The 16559-nt window shown below is 34.4% G+C and overlaps 1 protein-coding gene across 1 annotated transcript; it reads left to right on the top strand.

Annotated features, from left to right (window-relative positions):
• The first annotated feature begins 9535 nt into the window (after positions 1-9535).
• On the top strand, positions 9536-15573 carry LOC147405678 (pyruvate dehydrogenase E1 component subunit alpha, mitochondrial-like). The gene is made up of 8 exons (XM_086433472.1): positions 9536-10297; positions 10387-10466; positions 13103-13180; positions 14167-14262; positions 14388-14459; positions 14813-14866; positions 14969-15034; positions 15309-15573. The coding sequence occupies exons 1-8, from the start codon at positions 9589-9591 to the stop codon at positions 15351-15353; spliced, it is 1200 nt and encodes a 399-aa protein (XP_086289598.1). The 5' UTR covers positions 9536-9588; the 3' UTR covers positions 15354-15573.
• The last annotated feature ends 986 nt before the right edge of the window (positions 15574-16559 follow it).

Raw genomic sequence — 16559 nt, 5'->3', positions numbered from 1 at the left:
TTTGGAATCGTCATCATTCTTTTTTGGAAATTGGTGTGAATGTACACTCGAATCGATTTTTTAGAAAAATCATTTTTCATGACATTTTAGTAACTCTCATTAGTGGAAATGTATGGTCTACCTAAGATCTAGGAAAGGGAATTCGATTAGAGAATGAGGAAGGTATTAAATATCACATTCTCTCCACCTAAGGTGGTTACCTTTAGATTTTGACCATTTTAAAAAAGATTAACATACCAAAATGAATGAAGTGAATGTGTGCACACGGTAGATATGTACATCTCTAAAAGAGGATTTAATGTTAGTGTTGACATGAGAAATATCCTATAGAAGAAGATATCCTATGGAATCAATACATTTTTGCATGAGTTGAAATGTTGATTTAAGATTTTAGAGAAATTTCATGGATGGAGTTCCCTTAGATCCATAACATTAATGCATATATGCTTAGCTAAAAAACTTAGTATTTTAGTCTCATTAAAAGAGCTACACAATTCTTCATCATAGCCAAGCATGTGTGGTGTGCGTGCATAGTATACATTATGATGCATGAGATAAATATGAGTTTACAAGGGGCTTCAACCTTCATCCTTTCAACCAAACCGCCTCAAGCATTCCATACCCAAGATTGAAGTTCAATCTACTCAGGATGAAGGAGGATTATCCATTACATCCTAAAGGTTACTAAAAAGAAAAAGAAAGGGATAGAAGAAGAAGATGTAAGCTATAAAAGAACTAAAAGAAAACAAACTAAAACACCCACTTTGTTCCCTCGGAAGTCTTGAATGAATTTGACCTTGAGAATTAAAAGATGTAGTTGAGGGTTGAGGGAGTTGAAAGTTGAGAGATAAGAGAATGAGTAAAGATTTTGGTAGAGTTTTAGGTTGAAAAATGGGAGGGCTTTAGAACATGAATTATTTATTAAAAAAATGAGGGTATTTATAGAGTTTTTGAAGAACTTTGTGGATAAAGTAATCCAACCTTAAAAATAAAGAGAATGAACATGAGATTTAGGTTATTTCTTTTTGAATTTTTTATTTGTATAAGAGTAAAGATGACATTTGTGAAGAAATCCTAAAAGTATTATTTGATATTTTATTTTTTGATAAATAGAGGTGAGAGAGAAAAAAATATTTTTGGGAGGGTAAATAGGGAGTGACATGTGTAAAAGTGGAGTGATAGGTGAAAAGTAGACCTTGGTTCATTTGTAAATAACTCATAAAGCAAGGGTGGATATGTATTTTTTGAAATGAACTAATGGGAGAGCTCCATGTATGTACTTGAAGATTCCCACCTTTTGAGGGTATGATTGGAAGTTCTCTTAACTTTATGGATTATTACCAAAGACCAAAGAACATTTTTGGTTTGATTACACTTTTTGATAAGGGTATGCTAGGATTTTCATAATGGAGAGTTGACTCTCCAATTAGATTAAAGCATTAGGTATTAAGGGTTTATGGGAAGTCAACATGTGTCATCCTTTGAGGGGTATGGGAGAATGGGCTTATAATGGACTTGGCATTGGGCTTAAGAGATGGACTTGACTTATGGATAATGGGTATTATGACTATAAACTTAGTTTATAGATAATGGGGTTGAAGATGGACTTGGTTTATAAATAATGGTATTATGGACTTTGGGTTAAGGTATAAGTGATTGATCGGTTAATGAAGAACAGATATGGATCCAGATTGGATCATAAAAGTGGTATGGAATTAAATTAGATTAAAGACAAGGTTGGGTATGTAAAATTATATGACAGATTGCATGTATGCATGTATGCATGAATATGATGTCAAGTGGTAATGTGGGCCCGTTGAAAGGCTTAAGTTCTTAATTGAAATCAATTTGAAAAAATTTGAATTTTTCTAATGAATTCGTGCAAATTAGGGTGTCTACAGAACCCCGTTGGAGTAGAAAAGTGGCTTTGGAGCCTTTATTTTGAAGTAGATACTAATTTGAAGGCATTTTTTAAGGCTTTCGGTTCAAGTTGCTCTAAAGTAAATTCCCTCAGTGGAAGAATCCTTCCGATTAGATTGGATTAAATTTGATTATATTAAATTAGATTTATTCCCTCAAAATAACAAGTGGTACAATAGATGCACCAATTGTAGATCTTGGGACATGCATGAAGGATTCTCTTAATCCATACTTGATCATACTTGTATCGAGATATGCATTGATTGGTGCCCTATGAACAAACCACATAAGAGTGATTTTAGATCAAGATTGAAGAAGAAAAGAAAGGGTTGCAACTCGGATGGGTTGGACTGGATTGATGTTGAAGATTAACCCACGACCAACTAAAACTTGACAAACACCAACCCGTGCCTATGACCAACCCAACCTCAGGCTTGAAATGCTCAACAATCCAAACCCAACCCAAGTTAGGTTGGTTGGGTTAATTTATTCTCCATTAATACTAGATAATTTAGTAATGATAAGAGATTATATAAACATAAATAGTATGTAAAAGACTTAAAATTTACAATTATTGTCCTAAAATTGTGTTTCAAAATTTACATACATAAAATTATAGGCAAATTTCAAAAAGATGAAGAAAATGATGATTAACAAATGTTACCATCTGAATTTATTTATTGTTAGTCGTAGTTTCCAACAAAACAAGTATTTACATTGTATGAAAATAATCACACATTATATATATATAGGGTCCCGTTCAACACCCTACACTTTACCCTACGTGCTTTGTCCTACATGGGTTAGAAGTTTTGGAATAGGCTGATTTTTTGTGAGGATGATCTCTATGGTGAGGAGATCATCCTCACCAAAAATCAGCTCATTCCAAAACTTCTAATCCCATAAAAAATAATTTACAAAAAATGGACGGTCCACGATTTTTCAACTTGTAAACATGGGGCTAGAAATTTTGGAATTGGCTGATTTTTGGTGAGGAGGATCTTCTAACCATAGAGATCATCCTCACCAAAATCAGCCCATTCCAAAACTTCTAACCCATGTAGGACAAATCATGTTTGGTAAAACGTAAGGTAAAGTGTAGGGTGTTGAACATTTCCCATATCTATATATATATATATATATATATATATATATATATATATGAACAGCGTTATTACGACCCCCTTTGCGACCCCCTTTGCGACACACCTTTTTGTCTTATATGGGAAAAATGTTTGGAATGGGCTGATTTTTTGTGAGGATGATCTCTATGGTGAGGGGATCATCCTGGCAAAAAATCAGCCCATTCCAAAACTTCTAGACCGTCCGATTTTTGTTGAAAAATTATAGACCGTCCAATTTTTGTAAATGATGATGGGTTAGAAGTTTTGGAATGGGATGATTTTTTGCCAGGATGATCCCCTCACTATAGAGATCATCCTCACAAAAAATCAGCCCATTCCAAACATTTTTTCCCATATAAGACAAAAAGGTGTGTCGCAAAGGGGGTCGCAAAGGGGTCGTAATAACGTGACCCTATATATATATATTATATATATATATATATATGGGTCTCGTTCGCCACCTTAAGCTTTACCCTACACTTTAACAAACGTGTTTTGTCCTACATGGGTTAGAAGTTTTGGAATAGGCTGATTTTTGGTGAGGATGATCTTTATGGTGAGGAGATCATCCTCACCAAAAATCAGCCCATTCCAAAACTTCTAACCCCATAAAAAATGGTTTACAAAAATGGACGATCCACGATTTTCAACTTGTAAATATGGGACTAAAAATTTCGGAATGGGCTGATTTTTGGTGAGGATGATCTTCTAATCATAGAGATCATCCTCACCAAAAATCAGCCCATTCCAAAACTTCTAACCCATGTAGGACAAAACACGTTTGTTAAAGTGTAGGGTAAAGCTTAAGGTATTGAACATTTCCCTATATATATATATAGGGGGTGGTTTAGTAGCCCTAAAGTTTGCCAAGTTTTGTGCCAAACATTTTTCAAAATATGAGTTAGAAGCTTTGGAATGAGCTGATTTTTTGTGAGGATAATCTCTATGATAAGGAGATCATCCTCACAAAATATCAGCCTATTGCAAAACTTTAAACCCCATCAAAAGTGATTTACAAAAATTAGAGGGTCAACGATTCTTCAACTTGTAAACTAGGATTGGAAGTTTCAAAATGAGCTGATTTTTGGTGAAGATGATCTCTTCATCGTAAAGATCATCTTCACAAAAAATCAGCCAATTCCAAAACTTCTAACCCCATCAAAAGTGCTTTACAAAAAATGTTTGGCACAAAACTTGGCAAACTTTAGGGCTGCCGAACCACTCCCATATATATATATAACTAAGATATAATAAATATTTTTAACTTATAGTCATATTAAGTTCGGGTTTGGGCGATTTGGGTTGCTTGATGCCTATACCCGAATCTAACCCGATTTGAGTCGGACATGTTTTTTTGTTGCCTGAACTTGAGACCGATCTCAAACTAACTATGCCCATGCCTAACCCAAGATTGGTTTCAACCCATTCATTCGAGTTTGACCCGCTCAAGTTGCAGCCCTAGATTTCATTTTCCATCGTGTCTGAGTGGGAAAGCACATTACTACCTGCCTAGAAGGGGAATTCAATTTTTATTGTCAAATTCTTTGACTAAAAACAGTTGTTCGAAACAACTGTAAAAAGTTGAAACAATGAAAAGCTTGATTGATAGAGTCTTGTAAGCAATTCTTATTTCTCTATTTAATTCTATATAGAATCACATCTTCCATTATTGCAAAAGTGTTCGTGTTAGCTTTCATTACTTTTTAAACATATAAATCAAATAATTCTATATAGAATCACATCTTCCATTATTGCAAAAGTGTTCGTGTTAGCTTTCATTACTTTTTAAACATATAAACCAAAGATTTCAAAGACTATAACTTTCAAGATCATTGGGTAATCAAGTTTTTTTTTTCATATACTTTTTAAAATATATTTGCTAGTCATTCTACGTATAAAATATCCAAACTTACCTTTAAAAGTTTGTAACAAATTTAGCCACCAATTTAAGTGGTCCAAATGACATGGCCCTAATCATCTAATGAGTTTTCAATTTTGAAAAAAACATTTATGTTATTAAGTAGATAATTGAGATTATAGAGATATTAATATTATATTGTCAAACCCACCCATGGGTTGCCTAAAGTGGTAAGGGCGAGCACATGAAGTGTGGGTTAAGCGCACGTCACAGGTTCTATTTCTCTCTTGGATTTTTTCATGATTTAACTGGGGGACCATGGCAGTGGGTTGTTGTGGTAGTCCTCCCTGAGATTAGTTGTGGTGCACGCAAACTGGCCCAAACACCCGATTAGCAATATATATATATTATATTGTCAATGTCAATTTTTTTTGTTGTGCCTTTTGTCAATATATATATCTATATATATGTGTATGAGTCCCGTTCGCCACCTTAAGCTTTATCCTACACTTTAACAAACGTGTTTTGTCCTACATGGGTTAGAAGTTTTGGAATAGGCTGATTTTTGGTGAGGATGATCTTTATGGTGAGGAGATCATCCTCATCAAAAATCAGCCCATTCCAAAACTTCTAACCCCATTAAAAATGGTTTATAAAAAATGGACGGTCCACGATTTTTCAACTTGTAAACATGGGACCGATCTCAAACTAACTATGCCCATACCTAACCCAAGATTGGTTTCAACCCATTCATTCAAGTTTGACCCGCTCAAGTTGCAGCCCTAGATTTTATTTTCCATCTTGTCTAAGTGGGAAAGCATATTCCTACCTGCCTGGAAGGGGAATTCACTTTAGCTCTGAAATGATTTTCCACAGAAAAGTAATTGTCAAATGGTGGAAATTTTATTTTCTATCAAAAACAACATTTTGACTCATTTTTCACATGCAATTGAAGGAACACTTCGAATTTTCGTTTGCGTTGATTTACACAAAAGAGTGGGACCTCTGTAACACAACTTACATTAAATGACAAGAAACCATATAATATAATATATATCGTCAAGCCAATCTAATAGGAATGCAATACTGGTCGCTCATCCTACCAACCCTCTTTTGTTCAATTTTTTTTTTTAATTTTTATTTTACTAGGGTGATATTTATACAGAGCTGTTGTTGCCACTCCAACTTTTACTTATTACACCCCAATTTCTTAAATTATTCTTCACTCCACCGATTAAAGATTACAACAAACTCTTTAAACATTATGTAAGTTTGGCTCAAATTATAGTCTCAAAAATACAAAAGTTTACAATTATGACTAGGTCCATATAAAATCTTAAATCCAAAAAATAGAAATCTAGTAAGAGAGAGAGAGTTTCTATTGGCACCCAAACTTTAATTATGTGTGAAAAGTTATTCCAACATCTTAAATTTAAATCTCCACTCATACTTTTTTAACGATCAATTTTTTTTTTAATACTTATTCTCAATCATACACTTATTTTCTTTATTTTTTTATTGGATATAATAAGTAAAGCTTGGGGTGCCAATATCATCTCTTTATTTATATAAATATACCCCTACATTTTGGTGATTATTTGAGATTATTTCCTGTATTTCCAAACTAATCACATAACCCTCGTATAACTAATGAAAAATGATTTAAATGCCGTCACCTTCAACTTATTCTAAAAAAAATCCAAAATTTCATGATTTTCAAAGTCAAGGCCTTGTGGTTAAATTTGAAGATTAGTAAACTTGAGTTATTTTTTATTAATTTATTTGAGAAGACCGAGGTCAAGGGGCATGCCATCTATTTGAAAACATGGAGGGGCGCATTAAATCATCCTTATTATTTTTGAGCTCCCATCAAACATTCTCTATCATTCTCCCAATTTAGAGGAAATATCTTGTTAAGCAAAATGCCCATTGTTTTCATTACAAATTACTCTTTTAATCCCACTATTATGCACTATAGGTTAAAACTTGAGACCACATGACCAAATTTTGATCTGATGTATCACATAAGGTACAAATATAAGATTTTTTTTTGTTTCTATTAGATGTCCAAAAAGAAAGAGACAGATTTGCCCTTGTCAAGTCCATAACCTCTTTGATGGGGCCAAAATCCGATTTATTCCTTAGTTGTACATGTATCACCTCGAGATTAACATGATTAATAAAAATAAAAAAGTAAATCATCATCATCAAAATTTTCTGTCAAAGATTTGAGGCCAATTAAGGCCCTGTTTGATAACGCTATCAATTTTTATTGTCAAATTCTTTGACTAAAAACAGTTGTTCGAAACAACTGTAAAAAGTTGAAACAATGAAAAGCTTGATTGATAGAGTCTTATAAGCAATTCTTATTTCTCTATTTAATTCTATATAGAATCACATCTTCCATTATTGCAAAAGTGTTCGTGTCAATTTTCATTACTTTTTAAACATATAAACCAAAGATTTCAAAGACTATAACTTTCAAGATCATTGGGTAATCAATTTTTTTTTTTTTTCATATACTTTTTAAAATATATTTGCTAGTCATTCTACGTATAAATATCCAAACTTACCTTTAAAAGTTTGTAACAAATTTAGCCACCAATCTAAGTGGTCCAAATGACATGGCCCTAATCATCTAATGAGTTTTCAATTTTGAAAAAAACATTTATGTTATTAAGTAGATAATTGAGATTATAGAGATATTAATATTATATTGTCAAACCCACCCATGGGTTGCCTAAAGTGGTAAGGGCGAGCTCATGAAATGTGGGTTAAGCGCACGTCATGGGTTCTATTTCCCTCTTGGATTTTTTCATGATTTAACTAGGAGACCATGGCGGTGGGTTGTTGTGGTAGTCCTCCCTGAGATTAGTTGTGGTGCACGCAAACTGGCCCAGACACTCAATGAGCAATATATATATATTATATTATCAATGTCAATCTTTTTATTGTGCCTTTTAACTAAAATCATTGATGGTCGTAAGATTTGATAATTAGTGTCTTGATATCTATGTTTTGGAGATCTGAGAACATAATCGAACTAAGATTAATTTAATTATAAGGGTAGTCGGTTTGATTCTGATTTGGATTTGTAGAATTGATTAAGTTCAATTCGCTTTCAATTTTACCCTCAATCCGAACTAAACTGGACTGTCTGTATGCACCTCTAATGGAAAGTCACTTTCCATGGAATTTGAAATCCATGAAAAAAGTGGTGGTGAAAAATGGGGTAGGGTTGAAAAATCAATTTCTATTGTCTGATTTCATCCAACACAAAACTAGGGTAAAAAAATCTAAAGAAGAATGAGAAAAGAGGATATTAGGATTTTGATTTAGAGATAAAAATTGGAGATAAATTTTATTTTCTCATGAATATAGGTGAAAAAATGAAATTCACACTTCACTTAATTTTTTGGAAAGGATAAAAAATCATTTTCCATATAAAAAATTAATCAAACACATGAAAAATGATTTTTCACCTTATTTTCCATTTGTAATAAAGTCAATTTTAAATCCCATAAAGTATAATGAGTCGTGCTGGAGTAACATTGAAATTGACATCATTTGGGACATTGGTGTGCCCAGAACCATAGATGTTTATGACTTGTATCTCGATGAAAAACATCTATGGTTCTATAAATACTTGTTACACATCCATATCATATATGAGTATGTGATCCTAATAAAAGTGTATCTCCTTTCTAACTCTTCAACTTTGATCCTAATAATAGATTTTCCAACTTCAGAGGATAATCATACCCATTCTAATTTTTGTAATTTATGAAATTTTCAGGGTTTTACTAAGAATAATGAAACATCCATGGGTTGCCTAAGTGGTAAAGGTGAGCACGTGAAGTGTGGGTCTTTGCACGTCACGAATTCGATTCTCCTCTTAAATTTTTCTCATGATTTAACTGGGGGACCATAACAATGGGTTATTGTGGTTGTCATCACCGAGATTAGTCATGGTGTGCGCAAGCTAGCCGAACACTCGGTTAACAAAAAAAAAAAAAGAATAATGAAACACCCCAATAAAAGTGTATCTCCTCTCTAACCCTTCAATTTTGACCCACGCTAATAATGGATTTTTCCAATTTCAGAGCATAATGATGCCCACTCTATTTTTTGAAATTTTATGAAATTTCAAGGGTTTATTAAAAACAATGAAACACCCTATAAAAGTGCCTCTCTTTCCAACTTCAAAGCATCATCATGTCCATTCTAATTTTGGTAATTTTATGAAAATTCAAGGGCTTTACTAAAAAAGGAGTTCCATTATTTAACTAATCAACATTCATCCTAATTTATAGATTTTCCAACTTCAAAGCAAAATCATGCCCACACTAATTTTTGTAATTTTATGAAATTTCAAGGTCTTTACTAAGAAAAAGAGTTCCATTATTTTAAAAAAGAGTTTCTATTGCCACACCAACTTTTACTAATACCACACCAATTCAAGAAAGAGAGAATTGCATACAGTTGGTGTGGTATTAGTAAAAGTTGGTGTGGCATTAACAACTCTCTAAAAAAATTTCGTTAGTTTTATATTCTACTCCCTCTCTTCTTATTTACTCCACCAGACCCCCCTCTCCCACCAACCAATCTCTCATTCTTCTTTCCATAAAAAACCAGCAAAAGCAGAACACAGAGAGAGAGAGAGAGCGAAAAACAACGCAAACCAACATGTCTCTCAACAAAATCTTCTCCTTCTCATCTCGATCCAATCTCCTCAAACCCTTAATCTCCCTCTCTTCATCCTCCCATCTCCACCGTCCATTCTCCTCTTCTACAGACGACCAAACCATCCTCACCATCGAAACCTCAGTCCCTTTCACAGGTCACAAATGCGATCCACCATCTCGTACAGTCGAAACAACCCCAAAAGAACTTATGGGTTTCTTCAAAGACATGGCTTTGATGCGTCGTATGGAGATCGCAGCAGATTCTCTCTACAAATCCAAACTAATTCGAGGTTTCTGTCATCTTTACGATGGTCAAGAAGCCGTAGCTGTTGGTATGGAGGCTGCAATCACGAAGAAAGATTGCATCATAACTGCTTATCGTGATCATTGTATCTATTTAGGTCGTGGTGGAACCCTAATTGAAGCTTTCGCCGAATTGATGGGTCGTAAGGCGGGATGTTCGAAGGGGAAAGGAGGATCGATGCATTTTTATAAGAAGGATAGTGGGTTCTTTGGTGGGCATGGAATTGTTGGTGCTCAGGTTCCTCTTGGGTGTGGATTGGCTTTTGGGCAGAAGTATTCCAAGGATGGGACCGTTACGTTTGCGATGTATGGTGATGGTGCGGCGAATCAAGGGCAGTTGTTCGAAGCGCTTAATATGGCTGCGCTTTGGGATCTGCCGGCAATTTTGGTTTGTGAGAATAATCACTGTAAGTTTTAAGATTGAGAATTTTTTTTATTTTTTGGTTGTTTTGATGTGTGTGAGTGTGTTTTTTTATTTGGTTTTTGGTATTTGTAGATGGGATGGGGACGGCTGAATGGAGAGCGGCGAAAAGTCCGGCTTATTACAAGCGTGGAGATTATGTTGCTGGTTTGAAGGTGAGATGCAATTTAATATATATGTTTTCAAAATTTTGTTTGTTTGTTTGGATCTTACGTGTTTTAATGTTGATGCACATTTGTTAGAATAATCAAAGAGCATTTTATTGTTTAGATTGAAGACATTGAAAACTTTGTAAAATGATATTTGATAGTAGTTGTTGTCAACAGAATGATTGTTCTAATTGGTTTAAACCCCTTAAGGAATTCATGGGGTGTTTTCTTTTAAGATGGGATAGGGTTTGTAATCTTGAGGGGTAGTTGTTTTCTTGTGGTTGGCCGCCTTGTTTGGTGTTTCCTTTTATTTGTTGTCTTTTTTGGTTGCTTTGGGTTGGTCATCTTGACCCCATTTTTTTAAATAAAATTATCTTTACTTATCCTAAAAAATATTACTGTTTGCATCATACTTCATGTTTGTGATTTATTTTGCAATATGCATACAAGATGTGGTTGTGGGTGATTTGAGTAGAGAGATTATGAAAGGTGGAAGTAGCAAGATTATGGAAGATGGAAGTCAAAATGAACACATTCGTGAAAATATAGAAATAGCCCTGGTAAGCCATGTTTTTAATCTTGGTTTATTATCATGTCTCATTCACGGATGATACCAAGATGATTTGGCTAGACATGTTGATTCTCTCCAATGAGAGGAGAGCTTTTCCCTAGTTCTCTGAACCAGGAAGAAGAACCAGATAAGAAGAAAAAGAAGGAAGAGAAAGAAAACTAAATAACTAGGTGATGGCGTCTTACCTCATTTACGAACGATAATGAGATGACTTGACTTGGATGAATTAAGAAACCATACTAGTAAGTGATAAACTAAAGGAAAGTTGTTTGAGATTGGTTGTTCATGTGCACCAAAGGTTAATGATAGCCCCAGTTAGAAAGAACATGCAAGTTGTGTAGGTTTCAAAAAGGTGAGAAAAAGATAAAAAAAGGACATGGCTTGAGGTAGTGAGAGTATTAGAATTGATTTATATGGCATTGAATGGGAACATGATCCGCTCAACTGATCCAAATATTTTGGTCAAGGCTTTAAAGATGATGATTTTATGGATCCAAGGACAGGAAAATTTTATCTCAGAGTTAGTTGGGAATGGACTGAGACATTGATGCATGGATTTAAAGGATGGTATGCTGATAGAAATCATGAGGATTTAATACATGAGACTCACATATTGGGTTGCAAGTTCATTTCATGCGAGTAGGAAGTACTATGTTTACTTTAGGATTTCTTCGTAGGTGGATCGATGGGCATTTTGGGTTAACTTAAAGTTTCTTGTTTAAACAAGATATTTCTATGGCCTTTCCGCTTGAGGGAATTGTCTTTTTAAAAGGAAATTACCATACCCACATGTTTAAGGATTGGGTAGATTTGTTGATGCCAATACAGTATCAGTTTAGCTATACAGTGTTATTTGGGTGTTGATTTGCAAGATGCTTGAAGGCTGCAGGTTTGTGCCTGACAATGTTGTGGTATTGCTTTCTTTGTGTTTTTTGTCCTATTTTAGAGGAAAGGGTATGGTAGGTTTTATAGAGGCACAGGCATACTATTTTGTGGAATTTCTAATATGTTTGATTGGCCAACTCGCAGGTTCCTTACCGGCTTTCTGTTTACTTCATTATATGTCATCAGTATTTTGGCAAAAGAATGTATTAGTCTCTACTCACACATTTTTCAGTAAATATTAGCAGATGTGTGAGTAGCAACTAATGAGAAGAGAGTCAAAAGATGGATGAGAATTGTGGTTGATTAGTCTCACAAAGCATGATCGTTGTAAAGTGAGACAACACTTGTTGGTTTCCACATTAATGTGATGGTAGGAGATGAACATTCCTTAGCTAAGATCAATATTTTCTTTCAAGGGTAAGAATTAACACTCTATTAAAGGGTTTTTTACAGTTAAATTGAATTAGTGTGAGATTGATTAGGTCACCTAGGCCCTAGTATCAGAGTTTGTGGAGAAAGATTCAAATCGCTATGTATGTTCATGTTGGATCTGTGTGAAATGTATATCATTCGTTTCTCAATTAGATTCATATGAACGAGTTACTTATAGATTCATTATTTCTTTTCTTAGGACTTCTAATTTCATCCCATCATTTCTCAGACAAAATGAATGAACATGATCCATTCTGCCAACCCAAGGTTTTGGGATAAGCTTTGATGATGATGATGATCATCATCATCTTTCTTGGTAAAATACTAAAAATTGTTGATAATTTTGTTCTTAGTTTCATGCATATTGGGTACAAGAAAAAGGTTGGAGTGAAGTCAGTATGGACATTTTCAAGAAAATAAAACGTACATACTAACTAAATCTCCAAAAAAGGACATCAATGGTAATGGTTGGATAATGCACTTTTTTCATCATATTTTGTAGTGTTTTCCATAAACTTGTGTGGTATTCATTTTGTGAAGTGTTTTGTAAGTTTTCATTTTTATTTTTATAAGTAAAGTGTTTTGTAAGTTTGAGTGTTATTAATGTCATGTATTGAGAAGAGTTTCCACCATCCATAATTTGTATCCATGAGCCATCGTCAAAAGATTAAGAAATTTGTGTTATTGTCAATTATCGGTTTTATGCTATTTCTTGATCTTCATGGCTCCTCACATGTTTTATATGCTGAAACAGGTTGATGGTATGGATGCTTTTGCTGTGAAGCAGGCATGCAAATTTGCGAAGGAGTACGCTCTGCAGAATGGACCCATTGTGAGTACATTTAACAATTGGACCTTTATCTTATGTTTTTTCTTCAAAGTACATGCTGTATAACTCATGTTGAAGCAGCTACTTTCGAAGTAACAGAAAATAAAGCAACAACTGGAGTGGGAGAGTCAGAGTCAAAAAGAGGGTCCCTGTCTTCTTTCTCTCATTCAAGATCGTGCATGAGACTTTCATCTCGCATGGCTCCTAAGTGATTAAAGAAGAACTCATCTTCTTTCTTTTTTGATTACCTTCCTCAGTATTGATTATCAAAGCATTTTGTGTGTGTGAGTCATCTCCGATGCATCAGTGCCGTGGAAAGTCCAAATGGGTTGAAGTTGTCATTTTTCTGCTACTATATTTTTTGTGTCATTGCTTTAATTATTTCTTAGTTGCATATACTCCAAAATTAGGTACTACCAAGACTGCTTATTGCAAGTATAATATATACATTTTTTTTTTTCCAATACAGATCTCTACATGGCTAACAAACATTTTTTCATGTATTTATGCTCTCGTCATAGGTATATGGTATAAGTGTAAAACACATCAAATTAGAATACATTTTAATCCTTACTATTGTATGAAAACAACTATTTCCTTCTATATTTTTCACCGTTACTGCTGAATCAAAGAAGTTTATTTTGTTGGGTTATTTGAATCTGACATTGTACCCCTATACCTGTCACTGCAACATTTCCACGTTCCACCATTAAGGTCTGGTGTTTTGTTCATCTTCATAATTCAAAGGAACTTGACCTGCAGTCCTGCACTGCTACCTTTGTCCAACTTAAATTCTTTTTTAAATTTAATGAAGTTGAATGTTCACTTACAGAGTCTCATACTTCTGTTAATGATTGCACATGACTTTGAATTCCCTCCAATAACTTGGGGGCTTTTAATATCATTTTATGTGAAACTTATTAATTTATGCAGAAGTTAAGGAACTAATTTATCAATCTGATGTCTTTCCTCTTGATGTGGGTGTACAGATTCTTGAAATGGACACTTACAGGTACCATGGGCACTCTATGTCAGATCCTGGGAGCACCTACCGAACTCGTGATGAGATAAGTGGCGTGAGACAGGTTGATAATTCGTCATTGTTTTCAGATCCGAAAAAAAAATCTCATCGTTTTGATTGCCCATTTGGAATAATTGTTGGGCAATTTTTTTTTTTTTACTTATTTTTTCTTATTGGCATGTGTTTCAGGAGCGTGATCCAATTGAAAGAATAAGAAAGTTGGTCTTATCTCATGAGCTAGCCACTGAAAAAGAGCTAAAGGTATTCATTCCACTCAGGTTTTCATTGTTTGTTTATTTTTTTGATGGGTAAGCTGGACTTGAACCCACGACCGCAAGTTGCTTTGCAATGTGTCAAACCAACTGAGTATGGCTCTAAGCCTAAAACGCTTCCCATTGTTGAGCCTTAGCTTTTCGGAATTTTGTTTTTTTTGTTTTGACAAGTAGCTTGTCGGAGTTGCACTCTGTTACAATTTACAAACTCAAGGTTGTGGGTTCAATCCCTGTCCAATATATCCAAATAGGAACTCCAATGTTTGAAACTTGTCGGGTAGTATGATCTGCAGAAACATTTTGCATTGAAAGACTGAAACCTACTATGATTTCTTTATTCAGGAGATTGAGAAGGACATTAGAAAACAAGTAGATGAAGCAATTGCGCAAGCCAAGGTACGAAGTTGTACAATTTGGAAGTAATGTAGTCCTTGAGCTCTCATTGATGCTTACTGCTCTAACTTCTTAATGCTGCTTGTTATTTTGTCATGTTATCAGGAGAGCCCAATGCCTGACCCGTCTGAACTCTTCACAAATGTGTATGTAAAAGGTTTTGGAGTAGAGGTAAAATTTTGTGTTTTCTTCCCCCAGTTACCTTCATTTCTGCTATTTTTAAAAGTTATATGTTAACAATGATATGATGACAACACTAATAAAAATTGATGTTAATGTTTCCTCATTCAATGTTTGTCTAGGGTTACTAGATTTCATAACTTGGTGATTGGGTTTGTCTTGTGTTGTATTGCCGTTGCTCTCCATATAATTCACCGGCATTGTATAATTCTTCAAACTTCTTTTGGGTTCTTAGTTGAGCAACTAATTTCCAACTCTGCTGCAGGCATGTGGAGCTGATAGGAAAGAGGTGAGAGCCATTCTTCCTTGAGCAGTGAATTGTACGGATGATTCATCACCCCCCCAGTTTTATAAGAAATAAAAGGTTAAGGGAAGTTGATAGGGCAATTGGCCTTCTCCTGCAACCCCTTTTTGTATGGAGAAGTTTTTGCAATTTAACTGCAGATTTTTAACAGATGTGTATTGTTTACGTCTGTCTGGACCTATTTATCTTATTACTTGTGCTTAATGAATAATTCTTTCCTTGGTAATCTGGAAAAAAAAAAAAAGAGAGTTATTGTGTTGATTACACATAATTAACTAACCAGAGGAGTCAAGAACTGAGTTAGGGGAAGTGCCAAGAAGTGGTTCTATGTTTGTAGTGGAAGCATAGTCAAATAATAGAAATTGAAGCAGGATTCTGAAGTGAGCAAGCTAAGTAGAAGCTTTCTGTTACTAAGGTCATTCATTGTACGGGGGAACCTTCATTGACCCATGCAAGGTTTTGTTGGTGCGAGTGTGACCCATGACTCACTTTCTCTCACCACATCTACTGATCTTATGAATGTTTGGCATGCACAATACTTCAAAAATCAGCTTCGTTGATGATTATGTTAGATTTGATCTGATTGCTCATGATGAGTTTTATGAACTAGTATGTTGGTTTGTTGTGAGAAATGCAGGCAAAAATAATTTAATTCACTTGGTTAGAAATTGCCAATCAGTTTGGATCTGCAGATGAGCGAGGATACAAATTGGGTGTTACATGATATTTTATAAGACGCCACTACTCAAATCTCAGATATACAGAATGCGACACTTTGATTCACTTTGATTAATTGAGTCATGGAAGTCCGTATGTTCAAAAAGAGGCAAAATTTAAATGTTTTAAAGTATGGCAAAAATGCATCAAATATACCTATTTATTCAGTGAAGCGATTTTGGGACAAAAAATGAATGGGCATGTTTGCTGTGCATTGCGAGTTAAATGAACCGATTTGATGAAAGAATAGCAGCAGGAACAGGACTGAAACTGTAAACTGGTCTTTGTCTTCTCTTTTATATATATATATATATATATATATATATTTGGATTTGATGGACTACCATAGCTCTTGCAGTAGAGTTTTCCTGGAAGCTCATGATTTTGTCTAAAGCGATATCTGCGATTAATGTTACGTGTATTGAGAATAGATGTGATGGTGAAATTAGTATATATGTTATGTAGAAGATTTCTTGGATGGGAATGGAACTCATT

This window comes from Akebia trifoliata, chromosome 3 (genome assembly GCF_017979445.1).
Source record: "Akebia trifoliata isolate Shusen 1 chromosome 3, ASM1797944v1, whole genome shotgun sequence".
Taxonomy (NCBI): Eukaryota; Viridiplantae; Streptophyta; class Magnoliopsida; order Ranunculales; family Lardizabalaceae; genus Akebia; species Akebia trifoliata.
This window is presented reverse-complemented; position numbering and strand designations above follow the sequence as displayed.